The 17,693-nt window shown below is 42.0% G+C and overlaps 1 protein-coding gene across 1 annotated transcript in view; it reads right to left on the reverse strand.

Annotated features, from left to right (window-relative positions):
* Window positions 1-520: 520 nt before the first annotated feature.
* The window catches only part of LOC120054616 (receptor-type tyrosine-protein phosphatase S-like), a 201,671-nt gene continuing 184,498 nt past the window's right edge, over window positions 521-17,693 (reverse strand). Inside the window, exons 32-34 of the mRNA XM_039002094.1 lie at window positions 14,651-14,805; window positions 5,259-5,394; window positions 521-4,639 (exon numbers count right to left, since the gene is read on the reverse strand). Of these exons, the coding sequence (XP_038858022.1) occupies window positions 4,571-4,639; window positions 5,259-5,394; window positions 14,651-14,805 (360 nt within the window). The 3' untranslated portion in view covers window positions 521-4,570. The remainder of the gene's footprint in view (window positions 4,640-5,258; window positions 5,395-14,650; window positions 14,806-17,693) is intronic.

Raw genomic sequence — 17,693 nt, forward strand, 5'->3', positions numbered from 1 at the left:
TTACAGACATTTTAACACATTTCAAGAGATGTCAAAATGAGAGGTTATTTCAGCTACTTGGGACATTGGATGTTTTACTGAGATAGGTTGATGTCCAGATTAGTGCAGAGGCATGATGTGTTCACAAAAAGATACAAATTTGATTTTTTTGTCTCGTCATAAGCTGCCATTGGGGACCCACAGCCATGACTTGCATAAAGTGTTGGAAGAAACAAACCACGGGGGTGTCTTAAGCAATCATAAAAATGATTTACAATGATTACAAACACAGCACGGCATAAAGGAACACTGATTATTGTCACGATAGCAGGTCTGCATAGACAAAAAAAGTGTGCTTTATGTACCATGCTCTGTGTCACCTGTAGATTGAGTCTCTCCTTTCAAGCACTCTAATTAAGTATTAGTATTTAGTAATCATTTATTAAAATGTGTACCATTACCATACTCAGAATGCCTTACTGACTGCACTTAAAGCTGGTTAATAAGGTTGGGCTTTTTTTGGATGAATAAAACGACAGAGTACACTTTCAGACAACATTTCTTTAATACAAAGTCAACATATCAACATAAGTCAACATATCTACATACACAGTGGGTTTTAAACCAATCATTGTTTCAGTCAGAAGTAACAGTTTGAAAGCGATAGCACTTGGCCCTCATAAAAAGAAAAACTATTTTGCTTGAGTTTGGGTTCTTCATCTTTTTGTTGGCTGTTGTATGTATATGTTCTATTATTTTGTAGTCATTTTTCTATTTCGTTCATTTCCCCTCTCTGTGGAATATTCCAGTAATTTGGCTGCTGTTGTCAAAAGTCTGGCATCTTTACATGAAGTCAAAGAGTAACACGTTACACAAGCTTCCAAAGACGTCCACTGTCTTGGTTTTTGGCATAACCAAAACCAGTCTTTGAATTCAGTCACAAAAAGTCCTCCTTTCAAGATTTAGTTCATATGAAATGGTTAGATTCCCACGGTTCTTTTCTCCTGGTCTTTGCATCACACGGCTCCTTCTCACTTAGTCCTGATTCATTCTGCATCCCGTAACAAAACATGGCAAAAAAAAAAAAGGAACACAGTATGGTTCTATACAAGTCTTATGTGAGCAAAACATATTACATCGTTTCATGAATCAGGGGCAGTGGTAGTGTAGTTCTCTGCCCCTAATGGCTGTGACATCGCACTATGGACAGTTGCTAAACAGCAAAACTATCTCCTCTTTCTCCAATGGACTGTCTACTTCTTGGCCTTTTAGGCAGTTGGGAACTAGCACTTCTCCTTTCGGGGAGCTTTTGTTTAGGAAAGGAATTATCCTTTGGTTGCCATCATTTCCAATGTCTGGAGAAGGAAGCAGTGTTCACTTTGCAAGAAGCCTGTGCTGAGGCAAAAGTTATGGGTCCTCACTGACCTGTCTCATAACAGAGTTAGCTGTGGGTGGCTAGTAGGGGATATTGCTAACATGGCATATATGACAAAGAAAGTGGGGACTTAAGAACAGGGAACAGTGGAACACAAATGTTACAAAGGGAGAAAGCACGCTTTACAAACACCAGGAACTTTGCAATGAGTAGAACCTTATATTTGCAGTTCAGTCTTTGATTTGAAGTAAGAGAGCATTGAGGGTCAAATTATACAAATACATATAATCTATATATTTGTTTATTTACAGGTATTATATTCTGGATCATAGTTGATATCTAACAAAGGGATAATCATGTTGTGTCTGAAAAGAAAGACAAAATAAAAAGGAGGGGAAAAAAGGACTTCTGAGAAAGAGGGAGATCATAGTCTGTACACGGTCAAAAAGTACAGTACCTTTAGTCTGGCAAATTCATAAAAATGTGTAATAATGTAGTTTGCCTCTAATTGAATGCTTTGTATACTATTTAATCTACTATCTATGAAAATAATACTCAAACGAATACTAATAAGTACTGTTAATGATAATAATAATTTCAACGACAATTAAAAATGCCATCTCCTTATCGGCACAGGTCTACCAAGTGGTAGGAATTAAAAAGGGTTGTAGGAGCGGCGCTCGGCGAGACACCTCCCCTTATTGTTCCCAGAGAAACAAACAATATTTCCCAAGGTTAAGGTTATGGTTACAAAAAAATATATATATACAAAAATCCATCATAATTTTACATGAGTAATTGAACGTTTATGGGTAAAAGAAAAACAACTAAATTCATACTAAGAGTTTGGGTATATTTTTATATTCTGTATTTAAATATATATGTATGTGTGAATGTGCGATATATAAGTATATATGTACACATCCACACAAACACATGTTATACTTAACATTTCTACAGTGAAAAAATAGAATGTATTTTAACATAATATGAACAAATAAGCATTTATTTCTTACTGCTAATTAAAAAAGGTGATACAATATCTCTTTTAAAAAACTAAACCAAAACTAAAATAAAAGTCAGCTATGTAAAGTAAAATAACAATAGTCATCATAATACAACATTAATGTTTCCATAATGTTACAATAACAATAAGGCTTTTTTGGAAATAAGAAAGACTACACACAGTTCCTTTCATCACTCTGTTAGTGTACATACCAATCGAACACCCTTCACAGAAGCCAATGTAAAAGTATACTCCTGGGTATACCAAAGCACTGACCTCTGATAAAAAATGAAATTGGGGGCTTTTGAGGGCTTGTTTTTATCAGACACAACTACATAGAGCGTAGAATCGGCCCTGCTATCGTTTAGGTTTCACGTTTGGTGATGTGCAATTCATTTGTATCGTGGCTATAACTTTCACATCGCGACATCCCAATCCAACATGGCCACCTCTTCCGCAGTCAACTTCAGTGGCCTTTGGCCAATAGGTGGAAGGGAAAAAACTGGAACCTTTCTCTGGGTTGTCAACTCAGTTCCTCACAACTTTTAACTACTTTCCTTCCACTCTTAGTACCATAACTGCAAGAGGACTAGTTTCTCGCTACGCTTGGGACTAAAATGTCTAGTGAGAGATGGAGGGGGGAAGGGGGGGGGGGGGGGCAATAACATGTGGATGCGCCTTCAGTCCCAGCCGCCTGGGTGCGAACTGCCACGACCAGACCAGGTACCTCCATTGTCATCCCATACCAAAGAGTTACACTTACAGCATACAGGAGAATAAGCAGCATGTTTGGTATCGACAGAAAACCCCAGAAATACAAGTAATTGTAAGACAAAGTAACAAATGATTACAATGGGTTGTTGGTCACTGTACACGTTTGCGGAGAGCCCAGTTGCCGCCATTCACCATTCATTCCCCGACCTCATGTGGTGATTTCACTCGTTGTAGCCGAAAGGCCGCCTGAGCTCACCATTCAAAATGGCGGACACTGCACCAGTAACTCATGGCACAACTAGTCCTGAACGAAGAGTGATCGTAAAAAGTCATGGGACATGGTTGTCATTTCTCTGGTCTTGCAAGAGCGGTCATCTACCCAGTGTCCTTGGCGACCGAGGCTAAGAGAGATATATCAGTGGTTACTGTATGAACATGTGGGGTTTGTTCTCAACAGCACCAAAAAAAACGGTCCACAAGTCAAGTGCTGGAGAAACTGACACAGTAAATTGATTGAATTGGCATTTGACAAAATCCACCTACGGTAGTCACTTTAAGACACCGTCCTCACTTTCACCCAGACTATTCTTTACTGCAGAGGCTCCTCTTCTCCCAAAGAGTTGAAGGGTAATAGGGATGCCCTTTGTGGGTATGATGGACACTTGAAGAGCTGCGAGTTTGGAGTTTGAAAGGTCATACCAGAACTATGGGCAGTAGAAGTTCTCTTGCTAGAAAGAGATGAGAGTGGTAGGGGGTACCGAATTGGGGGTTGACTTCTCTTGCCAGCACCTTAGCGTTAACTCAGTGTGTTATCGGTGTGCGACGTTTTTGGGGGACAATCATCTGTGTACACAGGCAACCACAGTTAGGCCATCAAAAGTGTTCATCAACAATTAGGAACTCTGAACTTCTGCTCTAACATGTTAAAAAATGAGACCGCTTCCCTCATCCAAGCTACATCCAGTCCACCCTTTTCTCAGCTTCTCAATTCTTTTTTCTTTTTTCTTTACCTCAGTCACGTTCACCCGGTCACTTTTCCTTCATTCGCTGTTATCTCTGTATTGTTTGCACGTAGTATTTTTTTTAAAAAGATGTCCACAAAATGTTTACAATGTCAACCGCCACATCTGAACACTTGAGGTAAGGTTAGCAGTCTGACACTTTTGATTATTCCCACCCCACAGCTTGAGCCACCACTTTTGGTTCCTTTCTCCCGAGTGAGGGCGTCAGCTGGTTTTGCTGTTGGAATCGTTTACACTTTCCTCACCGGCATCAAAGTCCATTAGGTCCAATTGGAATTGCACTATTGTTTGTGTTTTAAATGGATTTCTTTACAACAAAAAAATCTACAATTAGTTTGCTTTCCTGTTGGTTGAATTTTGTTTTCTGTTTGTTGTTGTTGTGTTTGTTGTTGTTGTCATTTCAAATTTCAAGCAAGTTTCTATGGCTCAGGAGACTGTTGAGGGGGACAACGGTTCGGGGGACGAGATGGCTTTTTACGTTGCATAGTGATCAAAGCTTCCTAGGTACTCCAGACCCGCCTGGTAGGAAAACTGATATTCATCCTGCATAGACAAAAGACAAAATATTAAACGTTAATATCACGTTGTGATAGCAACAAAAAAGAGAATACTCCACTGTAATACAACAAAGCCAGCAGCTCCAAGACTACCAGACAGTACCAATGCTAACAATTCTGATGCGTATTCTTAGCACCCATGGCCAAACTACATCAAAAAAACACAAGGACCACAACATCCACAAAGGCCTGTGGGTCTAGAGCAGAGACGTCAAACTCTTTTTCCTGCGGCCTGCATTTGGTCTTCCCCGAGGTCCGGAGGTTGCACTTAAAATGTATTAAAATTCATGCCGTCAAAATTAGCAAAAAATAGTTCTCTTCTCTATCACTTTTGGAATTTTTCGATGCTCCCTGACTGTCTAGCTTTCATTTTGATAACTGTTAGCAAGCTGGCCAGAGTGAGGAGACTATAACTCTCGGTCCATTATCACTTCGACACAGTTTCAATTTCGCTTTTAGTCATTTAAATGTCGATTGAGATCGTTTTTCATGACACCTTTTTAAAATAAAATTTAAAAAATCCTCAAAACCACCCACAGGTCGGATTGAATAGGCACACCCTAGGGCCTTGAGTTTCACACACGTGGTCTAGAGTGACCTCTCACCTCTGTCTGCACCATGGCCGGCCTCTGTGTCCGCAGCATCTTGACCGTTTGGAAGATGTCCACCACGCCCTCGTAGCGCATCCTCTCCAGCACGATGCTGAGCGTGATGAAAACACCGGTCCGGCCGACTCCCGCACTGGAAAAACAACAACACACACAACAGATGAAGTCCAACTATTACACCAAGAGCTCTACCTTGTGTACATTTTTGAAGTTGTCTAAAGTGTATTGGCTGGTTTAAAGCTAGAGTCCTTTATTGAAACAATACCAAAGCATCCACCCCGCCTCTGTTTTGGTAAAAAGCTGAGGGATGGGCCCGGAGAGATGTAACCACTCTCAAATTCATAGAGAGAGCCATGGATGCAAGGACTGACCATCCCATGATATTAAAATTGTAGGTTGAACCATGTTTTGAGGCTAGTTTACATTTACATTACTTATAAACATTGGAGTAAAACAAGCGTATATTTTGGATTCTGACGTAGAACGACAGTTTAACTAAGCTCATGAGGCATGTATAAGTTATATTCTTCGGCATTTATCATTCATTAATATGTAAAAAACATAAAAATATGCAGCAACTTCGGCTTTAAAATGAAGCCGAAATCCTAGACTTAAAAAGTATGAATGAATGGGGAATCTCCATTGAACATTATTCTTAGTCTATTGCTAGATTTATGAATCTGTGTCCAGGAAACCAGCCCTAAATATGGGTCTAGGGAAATCAAGTTCTAGTAACAGCTATTATGTGTCCATTTGGTTCATTCTATGTTCTTTCTCCTGTCCCTGGATACCAGTCATCATCTGCCGTCGCTAGACAGTTTAACGCCTGGCTTTAAAATGATCATGTGAGAGATAATCTTGATGTGAGGAACGTACACATTCCACTTTGATGCCCGCCCACACAACACGACATGAACACACACACACACATGCACGTACACAATCTCGAAAGCATTCGTGCACACACACACACACACACACACCCGCATATGAGCATGCACGCACGCACGCACACACGCAATGCATACATGGTCGCACGTACAGTTGAAGTCAGAAGTTTACATACACTTAGGTTGGAGTCATTAAAACTCGTTTTCAACCACTCCACAAATTTCTTGTTAACAGACTATAGTTTTGGCAAGTCGGTTAGGACATCTACTTTGTGCATGACACAAGTCATTTTTCCAAAAATTGTTTACAGCCAGATTATTCCGCAAATGGGTTTTCCAAATGGACAATGACCCCAAGCATACTTCCAAAGTTGTGGCAAAATGGCTTAAGGACAACAAAGTCAAGGTATTGGAGTGGCCATCACAAAGCCCTGACCTCAATCCTATAGAAAATTTGTGGGCAGAACTGAAAAAGCGTGTGGGAGCAAGGAGGCCTACAAACCTGTTACACCAGCTCTGTCAGGAGGAATGGGCCAAAATTCACCCAACTTATTGTGGGAAGCTTGTGGAAGACTACCTGAAACACTTGACCCAAGTTATACATTTTAAAGGCAATGCTGCCAAATACTAATTGAGTGTATGTACACTTCTGACCCACTGGGAATGTGATGAAAGAAAAGCTGAAATAAATCATTCTCTCTACTATTATTCTGACATTTCACATTCTTAAAATAAAGTGGTGATCCTAACTGACAGGGACTAACAGACAGGGATTTTTACTAGGATTAAATGTCAGGAATTGAGAAACTGAGTTTAAATGTATTTGGCTAAGGTGTATGTAAACTTCCGACTTCAACTGTATGTACACAATAACAAACAAATGCGCGCACACACACACGGACACGCACCCACATATGAGCACGCACGCAAGCACGCACACACACACACACACACACACACACACACACACACTTTGCATCATTAAGCCCCATTGCAAACCTTTCCCTGCAACAGTCCCCAGAAATAGGGCGAGTCTTAACTCTGATCCTGAAATACTTGAGGGCTGTCTCCGTAAGCTACTTTGGTGTGAAATGACTTCCGCTTCACCAATGGAACAATAATTGATTTGACAACAGATTAATTTTTCTCTCTTACCCGCCCCATGACAGTTTCTGAAAGGTTACAATGTTTTTTTTTTACCAAAGATAACTTTGACCATTTTCTACCTCGAAAACTTCTGACAGTAGATTGACCGAACAAGACACCAGCGACAAAACCTCCCCCTCAAAAAAAACTCAACTGTGGACACTATGTCACCACAAAGTCTACCCCCTTCTGTCCTTTCAACCCCCCCCCCCTCCATTCCTACACACCCACCCCATCCTCTCCTGGAGTGTGGAGAAAGCTCATCCTAGGGAGCTAGTCACAGCTTGTCATATGGCTCTTAAACTCCATCAAACCCTTTTAAATAGATAGACTTCCAAATCTAACCGCCGTGGAAAGCAGCATTGAATGAGAGGATTTACACTCCCATTCACAGAAAGTAATCAGGCAATTAATGACAAAAAGCGTGTGGCTCTATTAGATAGGAATTGGGGAGGCAGTAGAATAGAGAGAAAGAGAGAAGGAGAGAAAGAGTTGTTTGTTTATTTATTTGGATCCCCATTCTCTTTTGCAGAGGCAGCAGTTATTCTTCCTGGGGTTCACAAAAAACCTAAAACATGACAAGTAAAAAAACAACAACAACATAATAATACAAGCAATACAACTAAATACTGTACATAACGTGTGTGTTAGTGTGTCTGTGTGTGCATGTGTTTGTGTGTGTGTCCCCTCAAAGTCCCCGCCGTACCATGAGATGTTGTTTCATCATTTTTTTTTAAAGGTCATTTTGCTGTTTGCTTGAGTAAGTGGAGATGGAAGGAAGTTCCATGTAATCATGGCTCTGGGGACCTGGGGACTGTGAAGAAACCCTTGGTGGCCTGTCTTCTTGGGTAATGTATGACCTGAATGTTATTTGATTATGCAGACAATGTGGAATTTTCATCACGGTAATATTTCTCGTTAAAACTCGAAGAGAAGCAGTTATTCTCTCGTCAATCCACAACCAGGATAGATGTTGTTGATGTTAGTTCTGTGTCTGCAGTTAAGGGCAAGGCGTGCTGCTCTGTTTTGAGCCAGCTGGAACTTTGCTACGTCTTTCTTTGCTGCACTTGACCATATTACCGGACAGGAATCAAGATGGGACAAGACCAGAACCTGAACAACTAGCGCAGTTGATTTTTGTGTCAAAAAACGCTAAGGGGTTGGGTTAAATGCGGAAGACACATTTCAGTTGAATGCATTCAGTTGTGCAACTGACTAGGTATTTCCCTTTCCTTCACAACAACTTTAGCAATATGACGTGCCCATGATAATTGACCATCCAGCTTCCTCAACTTGCTCAATGGTCACACCCTTTATACACAACTCCAGCTGAGGTTTAGGTCATAGAGAATGTGCTCAACCAAATGAAATGCTTTTAGTTTTTAGACGTATTTAAGACCAGTTTATTATTAATCACCTATTCGGATACTGACTGTAACTCTCAGGGAGCTCACTGGCTTTGGGTGCTGACGTGTTGAGTGTGAAATCGTCCGCATACATAGTAATTCTAGCTTTGTGTAAGGGCAAATCACGTAAAAAAATAGAGAAGAGTAACGGCATAAGGCAACTGCCCTGAGGGACACCGCACTGTACATATCTGATGTTAGAGAAGCTTCCACTGAAGAACACTCTCTGGGTTCTACTGATTTGGAAGATTGAGTAAAGTGAAGGGGAAAATGCAAGGCATTGAGAAAATATATGGAGGGATAAAAGATAAAGAAAGAAAGAGGGGATGGAAAGGAAGAAAGTGAGGGAAAGAAAATAATTATCTTTTGATATAACATATGAGTGGTTGGTATTTGGTATTTTATTAGGATGCCCATTTGTTGTTGCAAAAGCAGCAGCTACTCTTCCTGGGGTCCACACGAAACATGAAACATAATGACATAATACAGAACATCAATAGACAAGAACAGTTCAAAGACAGAACTACATACATTTAAAAAGGCACATGTAGCCTACATATCAATGTTCACACACAAACTATCTAGGTCTAATAAGGGAGAGGCGTTGTGTCGCGAGGTGTTGCTTTATCTATTTTATAAAACCAGGTTTGCTGTTTACTTGAGCAATATGAGATGGAAGGACGTTCCATGCAATTAGGGCTACATAATACTGTACGCTTTCTTGAATTTGTTCTGGATTTGGGGACTGTGAAAAGACCCCTGGTGGCATGTCTGGTGGGGTAAGTGTGTGTGTCAGAGCTGTGTGTAAGTTGAATATGCAAACAATTTGGGATTTTCAACACATTAATGTTTCTTATAAAAAGTTTACAATCTAAAGTAACACAAAGTAATTTAGTCTCCTCAACTTGTTCAACAGCCACACCATTCATTACCAGATTCAGCTGAGGTCTAGAACTTAACGAATTACTTGTACCAAATACAATGCTCTCAGTTTTAGAGATGTTCAGGACCAGTTTATTACTGGCCGCCCATTCCAAAACAGACTGCAACTCTTAGTTAGGGGTTTCAGTGTCTTCATTAGCTGTGGTTGCCAATGCGTATATGGTTGAATCATCTGCATACATGGACACACATGCTTTGTTTAATGCCACTGGCAGGTCATTGGTAAAAATAGAAAAGAGTAGAGGGCCTAGAGAGCTGCCCTGCGGTACACCACACTTTACATGTTTGACATAAGGGAAGATTCCGTTAAAAGAAAACCCTTTGAGTTATATTAGATATATAGCTCTGAATCCACAATATGGCAGAGGTTGAAAAGCCATAACAAGTTTTTTCAAGAACAGGTCAATAATATCAAAGGGTGCACTGAAATCTAACAGTACACCTCACACAATCTTCTTATTATGAATTTCTTTCAACCAATCATAAGTAATTTGTGTCAGTGCAGTACATGTTGAGTGCCTTTCTCTATAAGCATGCTGAAAGTAAGTTGTTAATTTGTTTACAGAGAAATAGCATTGTATTTGGTCAAACACAATTTTTTCCAACAGTTTGCTAAGAGCTGGCAGCAAGCTTATAGGTGTGCTGTTAGAACCAGTAAAGGCCCCTTTACCACTCTTGGGTAGTGGAATTACTTTGGCTTTCCTCCATGCCTGAGGACAAAGACTTTCCTCAGATTAAAAATATGACAGATAGGAGTGGCTATAGAGGCAGCTACCATCCTCAGTAGCTTTCCATCTAAGTTGTCAATGCCAGGAGGTTTGTCATTATTGATCGATTACAATCATTTTCCCAACTCTCCCACACTAACTTTACAAAATTCAAACTTGCAATGCTTTTCTTTATTTGTCATCATTACTTGTTATTTTTTATGCATGAATACAATTGCTTCCTGTTTGTTGTTGGCATTTCCTGCCTAAGTTTGCCCACTTTGCCAATGAAATAATCATTAAAATAATTGGCAACATCAAATGGTTTTGTGATGAATAAGCCATCTGATTCAATGAAAGATGGAGTTGAAATTGTCTTTCTGCCCATGATTTCATTTAAAGTACTCCAAAGTTGTATATAATTGATCTTGGCTTCATAATACAGTTTCTTCTTCTTTTTTTTGAGTTTAGTCACATAATTTCTCAATTTGCAGTAAGTAAGCCAGTCAGATGTACAGCCAGAATGATTAGCCACTCCTTTTTGCACCATCTCTTTCAACCATACAGTTTTTCATTTCCTCATCAATCCATGCAGCCTTAACAGTTCTAACAGTCAGTTTCTTAACTGGTGCATGTTTATCAATAATTGGAAGAAGCAAATTAATAAATTAATAAATTCATCAAGTGCAGCGTCTGGATGCTCCTCATTAATCACATCAGACCAACAAATATTTTTTAACATCATCCACATAAGAGTCACATTCAAAATATGTTGTATGCTCTCTTATACACTATTTTAGGCCCAGCTGTTGGACCTTTGGCTTTCCTGGATATAGCCACTATATTGTGATCACTGCATCCAATGGGTACGGATACAGCTTTAGAACAAAGTTCTACAGTATTAGAAAAAATGTGATCGATACATGTGGATGATCTTGTTCCTGTAGTGTTCGTAAACACCCTGGTAGGTTGATTAATAACCTGAACCAGATTACAGGCACTGGTTACAGTCAGAAGCTTCCTCTTGAGCGGACAGCTTGATGAAAACCAGTTAATATTCAGGTCCCCAAGAAAGTAGACCTCTCTGTTCTTATCACATACTGTACACTATCAAGCATTTCACACACATTATTTCGATACTGACTGTTAGCACTTGGTGGCCTATAGCAACTCCCCAAAAGAAAAGGCTTTAGATGTGCCAAGTGAACCTGCAACCACAACACTTCAATAACACTTGACATGAGATCCTCTCTAAGCATTACAGGGATATGGCTCTGAATATATACAGCAACACCTCGCCCATAAGCATTTCTGTCTCCTCTATATATATGTTATATCCTTGTTTTGCTACTGCTGTATCATCAAAATAATTATCTAAGTGAGTCTCAGAAATGGCTAATATATGAATGTTATCTGATGTTAGCAAGTTATTGATTTCATGAACCTTATTTCTAAGTCTATATATACTAATATGGGCTATTTTCAGCCCTTTCCTGGGTAGCTTATCAGAGAGACATAATACTGAAAAGAGCAAACAAAGCAAGAGAAAAAATATACATTCTGCAGTGAATTAATCAATAGGTGTGTGTGTGTGTGTGTGTGTGTGTGTGCGCACAGCGGGGTTAAAGCTACAAACCCATAGGCTTGGCTCTCTAATCCCTTCCAGGCTTCTGGGAGGGAGGGTGGACAATGAGCCTGTCATAGCGGATGTAAGCAATGTCCCCACGCACTCTGGCAGCTTTCATGGCTGGGATCAGATCTTTCCTCTTCTAGCGCACAGCTTCAGTATAGTCCTCGTTGAGGAAGATATAAGTTCCTCTCAAGTTCTTGGCTCTTTCCAGAACAGCTACCTTGTCCTTGAACCTCAGGAACTTGACCACCATTGGCCTGGGCCTATCACCTGGGCCGATGGTGGGTTTTCCAGTCCTGTGGGTGCGCTCCACCTCAATCCTCCTGTGGTCCATCTTCAATTTCTCAGCGATCATTTCCCTCACTTTGTCCTCAGACTCCGCCCAGGTCTCATGTGGAGATTCTGCAATTCCGTCCACAACCATGTTGTTCCGCCTTGATTGTTGACATGGGTTCACATGGGTTCACACATACAACTGATGTCCTCTCTCAATGACTTACATATTGCTGTCATCTTGCCTTTCTCCTGATTCAACTCATCGAGCTGACCCTGGGAGAACTGCAAACTGTTCTTCAAGTCCTGGACCTCTCTGGTCAGGTCGTCCATTCTTTTATTAGTAGAATCGACAAGTATTTGGACAAAACACTTGAAGCTATTTCTTGTTGTTGTAACAACTGCTTGTAGGTCTCTTTTTGTTTGTTTAAAAGATCCTTCACGTGTGATAGAGAGACACCACTGTCCTCAACGGTACTCCAGCCGGCTTTGGCCTTTGTCATGGTAGCTAGCAACGTAGGTTACGCTGTTACTCCTCGTAGTTCCAGACAGGGCAGGTCACGGGGAAGATTGAAAACAACAAACAGCAGGGATCTAGACAGCCCAAACCCGGGACAATCCGAGGTCCCAGCCACAATGGCTAACTGCTAGCCTGATATGCAGCTAGCTTGATATGCAGCTTGATAATAGCTCCTCAGACCCGTCCTTGGTCGGCATAATCACTGGAAAGAGACAAGCAGTCCCAGCAACTGACGCCAACTGCATTGCAGGGTCCAAACTAAGAAGCTAGCTAGCTACCAAGAACTTTCCAATACACTTTCAAACAACAAACTTTCCAAACAAACAAAGCCAAGCTCTTCTGCGTTCAACAGGAAGTGACGTGAAAATCGAGAGGACAATAGGATAACAAAGGAGGGAACCTACACAGTCCAGACAGACACTCCAGGCAGACAGACAGTAGCTGAGCCCAGTTCTCAGTGTTGGGCTTCCGGAGCTTTCCGAGAAGAGCAACGGTGGGAGGGGGCATCCCTGACTCGTTCCTACTTCCCAGCATGCATTGGGTCAGAACTGAGACGATTTCCGAGGTGTTAGAGTAGTACTGGAATAACACTCCCGGGCCTGTGCTCAAAATGCCAGGTGAAGACAATGCTCTCACTGTATGCGTCCCGAATGGCACCATAGGGCTCTGGTCAAAAGAAGTTCACTATATAGAGAATAGGGTGCCATTTGGCACGTAACCAATGAGCCCTCGCCTTCCTGAGCCGCTGCATTAGCTGTGCCTCCTCTACCAGGCTGCTGGGCTAAATCCTTTCATCAAGAGAGGATAACTCAGCTTTATTGCAGGTCCTAAGACACAGCCCTCTCTCTTAAAGGGTATATGCAATGTCTGGCGGTGATATCATATTTTCCCCATGGGAGTATGGTGGTGAAAGTCTGGTGACACAATAATGATGTCCATATAGGTACGTAGATCTAGTGTATAGGTAGATCTCATGTTAGCCTGGTCCTAGATCTGTTTATGCAACCACAGGAGTTGGCTAAACAGTACAAACAGATCTGGGACCAGGCTAGTGTTTGGTGGCTTTGCGAAGGAAAAACGACGCAAAGAGGGAGTTTTTTTTATTTTCAACCAACATGTTGTTTCAATACAATGATGAAACTTTGCAAGTTATCAGCGTGCAGGGACTTCTTTTCTTAACCATAAACATACTAAGTAACACATTTCAGTGGTACCCCAGAGGTGGTAGCCACACAAATATTTTGGAATATGCTTGCCAAATTAATGACAAAGGTTACCTTGGAAGAAAGAAAACACAATGTGATAAAAATGTATCACACGGGGAATCGTAAAATAAAAATGGCCGCATTATTTCATGTGCCTCCCATTTACAAATGCCAGGCTGCCGCTCCGTGTGATCAATTATGAATGAGCTGAGCCTTAGGCGTTGTAATGCCAGCCCACTGCAGTGGCAGTAAGGAGAGCGAGAGAGAGCGAGAGAAAGAGAGAGAGAGATTGATAGAGAGTGAGAGAGAGATTTATAAAGAATGAGAGAGAGAGAGAGAGAGAGAGTGAGACAGAGGGAGCGAGAGAGAGAAAGAGAGAGAGAGAAACATGCATCTGGTCTGTGGAGGACATTAAGACTAGCACCACGGGAGGCTGGTTGTAATCCCCTTAACAACACAAGGTACCAGCTTGGGAGTCGGACACCCACACACCTACAGACCCAGGATACTGTGTTATATGCTGACATTGTTAGGTACAAATAATGGTGTTGGTCTGAATTATAAAGAACACCGCTGACACGTCTCACACCTACACGCAGGCCCATGTGCGCATGGAGACACACGCAGACACACACAGACACGCGCACACAAACACACACAGGGCTCTTACCTGCAGTGGACAGAGATGGGTCCGTCCTGGCCGAACTGCTCCTTAGTTTTGTGCACCTGGCCTATGAAGTCTATGAAGCCCTCCCCTGACTTGGGCACCCCCTGCTCCGGCCAATCAGTGAACTGGAACTGCCGCACTGTCCTGGACTGCCCATCCTGAGAAAGGGAAAGAGAAAAAGAATGGATGGAAAGGGTAAGAGATAAGGAAGAGAGGGATGGAGTGAAGGAGAAAGAGGAGGATTGAGAGAACGGGAACGAGAGGAGGATGTAAGGGGAGAGAAGGGATTGATCAGTAAAAATCAAGATCCTTCACTTTACGTCCTCTGTGTCACAGACTCTCTCATTGTCCACGATGATGACCACATACCAAGCAAACAAACGGATTCAGGAACAGAAACAATAACTGTTTCACTACACACCCCAGAGAGAAACTTGATCTGGGGTCAGCGAACCGCCAAGTCCCAACGCTGTCCCTATCTGTGTCTAGTAGACCGCTCAATAACAAGAACTGGTCCAGTTCAACTTCACCCTCATACAACACCACAATGACCTGTCTCCCCTGACGTCCATCTGACAGTCTATCAGTTCTCTTTTTCTCTCTTAACTATTTTCTCCCTTTCTCTCCCTTTCTCTCCCTCTCCCTTTCCCTTTCTCTCCCTCTCCAACAGTCTTTCCTTTCTTTCACTTTCTCCGTCTCTCTCCCTCTCCCTCCCTCCCTGCCCCCCTCTCTCTCTCTGCCTCTCTTTTGTTTTAGCTTGTCATTTCTTCGGTGGAATAAGTCCCGGTTAGAGGAAATCAATAGGGCATTTGGCGTGACAAGCGTCCTCTTCTAAACATTGTGTTAAACGGGGTAATCCTGGATGGAGGACTGATGGATGGAGGGACCTGACATGCAAAAAACCACATGCAACCAGGAAGGGAGGAAGACCAATTTGGTGTGGCCACCCACATCGGTGGGGACTGGACTTATACCAATCGAGAAAATTGCTTTATTTGAATCTCTGCCCGAAGAGTAGTCAATTATGGTGGTGTCTTAATCTCAGTAGTCGACTGGAAGAGAAAGGAAACGGTCTCTGAATTTGAATTTGGCAACTGAGGCTGAGGATACGATACAGAACCAAAGGCTACGTCCTTATACTCCTCAAACACTCCCTAGTCCTTAGCCTTGTCTTCTTCCTTGATGACCACTGATCATTGAACAGTGTTGATAGGGTTCCACTATGCTGCTTATACCTATCAAGTGATTTCAGGTCCATTGTCAGGAAAGGAGACATGGAAAAGAGGAAAGGAGAGGAGGCTGGCTGTATGTTTAATTGGAACCTAGCCGTACTACACTGAACAAAAATATAAACGCAATATGTAAAGTGTTGGTCCCATGTTTCATGAGCTGAAATAAAAGATTCCCAAAATTTTCCATATACACAAAAAGCTTATTTATTTCAATTTTGTGGACAAATTTGTTTACATCCATGTTAATGAGCATTTTTCCTTTGCCAAGATAGTATGTTGCATATCAAAAAGCTGATGAAACAGCATGATCATTACACAGGTGCACCTTGTGCTGGGGACAATAAAAGGCCACTCTAAAATGTGCAGTTTTGTCAATTTGGCAGTAGGTCCAAACAGCCTCACAACCACAGACCACGTGTATGGGTTTGTGTGGGCGAGCGGTTTACTGTTGTCAACATTGTGAACAGAGTGCCCCATGGTGGCGGTGGGGTTATGGAATGGGAAGGCATAAGCTATAGACAACGAACACAATTGCATTTTAGTGATGGCAATTTGAACGCACAGAGATACCGTGACGAGATCCTGAGGCCCATTGACATGCCATTCATTCTCCGCCATCGCCTCATGTTTCAGCATGATAATGCACAGCCCCATGTCGCAAGGCTCTACACAATTCCCGGAATTTAAAAATGTCCCAGTTCTTTCATGGCCTGCATAATCACCAGAGATGTCACCCATTGGGAATGTTTGGGATGGTCTGGATCGCCATTTACGGCAGCGTGTTCCAGTTCCCGCCAATTTCCAGCAACTTCGCACAGCCATTGAAGAGAACATTCCACAGGCCATAATCAGCAGCCTGGTCAACTCTATGCGAAGGAGATGTGTCGGGCCGCATGAGGCAAGTGGTGGTCACACCAGATACTGACTGGTTTTCTGATGCACGACCCTACCTTTCTTTTGAAGGTACTGTATCTGTGACCAACAGATGCATATCTCTATTCCCAGTCATGTGAAATCCATAGATTAGGGCCTAATGAATTTATTTCAATTGACTGACCTCCTTATATGAACTGTAACACAGTCAAATCTTTGAAATTGTTGCATGTTGCATTTATATTTTTGTTCAGTATAAATGGAGTCCCAAGCAAAAGGCTAAGAAATCCTAATACTCTCCAAAACACTCCCTAGTCCCTAGCCTTGTCTCATTTCCTTGACGACTATTCTTCAGACTCATCAGTGTAAAAAGTGTCTTTCATTTGACTGTCACAAGCCACTGTTTTCTCTTATCTCTCGCTCACCATTCTGTCGCCTTTCTTTACCTTTGTTTTCCCCCTTTAAACCTCGTTTGAAACCGTTTTGCCTCCCCGCACGGATTAAAAGCGAAGGAGGAGAAAAACCAACAACAACACAATTAATGAAGCGCGCAGAGACAAATCTAAATAAATACATTTAACACACAACCTTAGGGTCTGCGCACTGTGTCAAATTGTGTGATTAAATACGTGACTGCCTCGCTAGCAGAGACAACTGAAGTGTGGAGTCTCTGCTATTGCATGCGCACGCGCACGCACACGCACACACACACAACCCGACCCTTTCCACACAGGCACACCAACCACCTCCCATTCCCTCCTCCTCTCTCCCACCCACCCACCTCTCTCGCTCCTTTCCTCGTCCGTCTCCCTCTCTTCCTCCAGTCGTCTCTGATTAGAGGTCCCTTTCATTTCTTAGGGAGACCTTACGTGTGCGGCCCAACCTGATTACTGGAGTGGGCCGCTTTGATGATTCAATCACAATTAACACAGCCTAGAATC

This window comes from Salvelinus namaycush, chromosome 10 (assembly GCF_016432855.1).
Source record: "Salvelinus namaycush isolate Seneca chromosome 10, SaNama_1.0, whole genome shotgun sequence".
NCBI classification, from domain to species: Eukaryota; Metazoa; Chordata; class Actinopteri; order Salmoniformes; family Salmonidae; genus Salvelinus; species Salvelinus namaycush.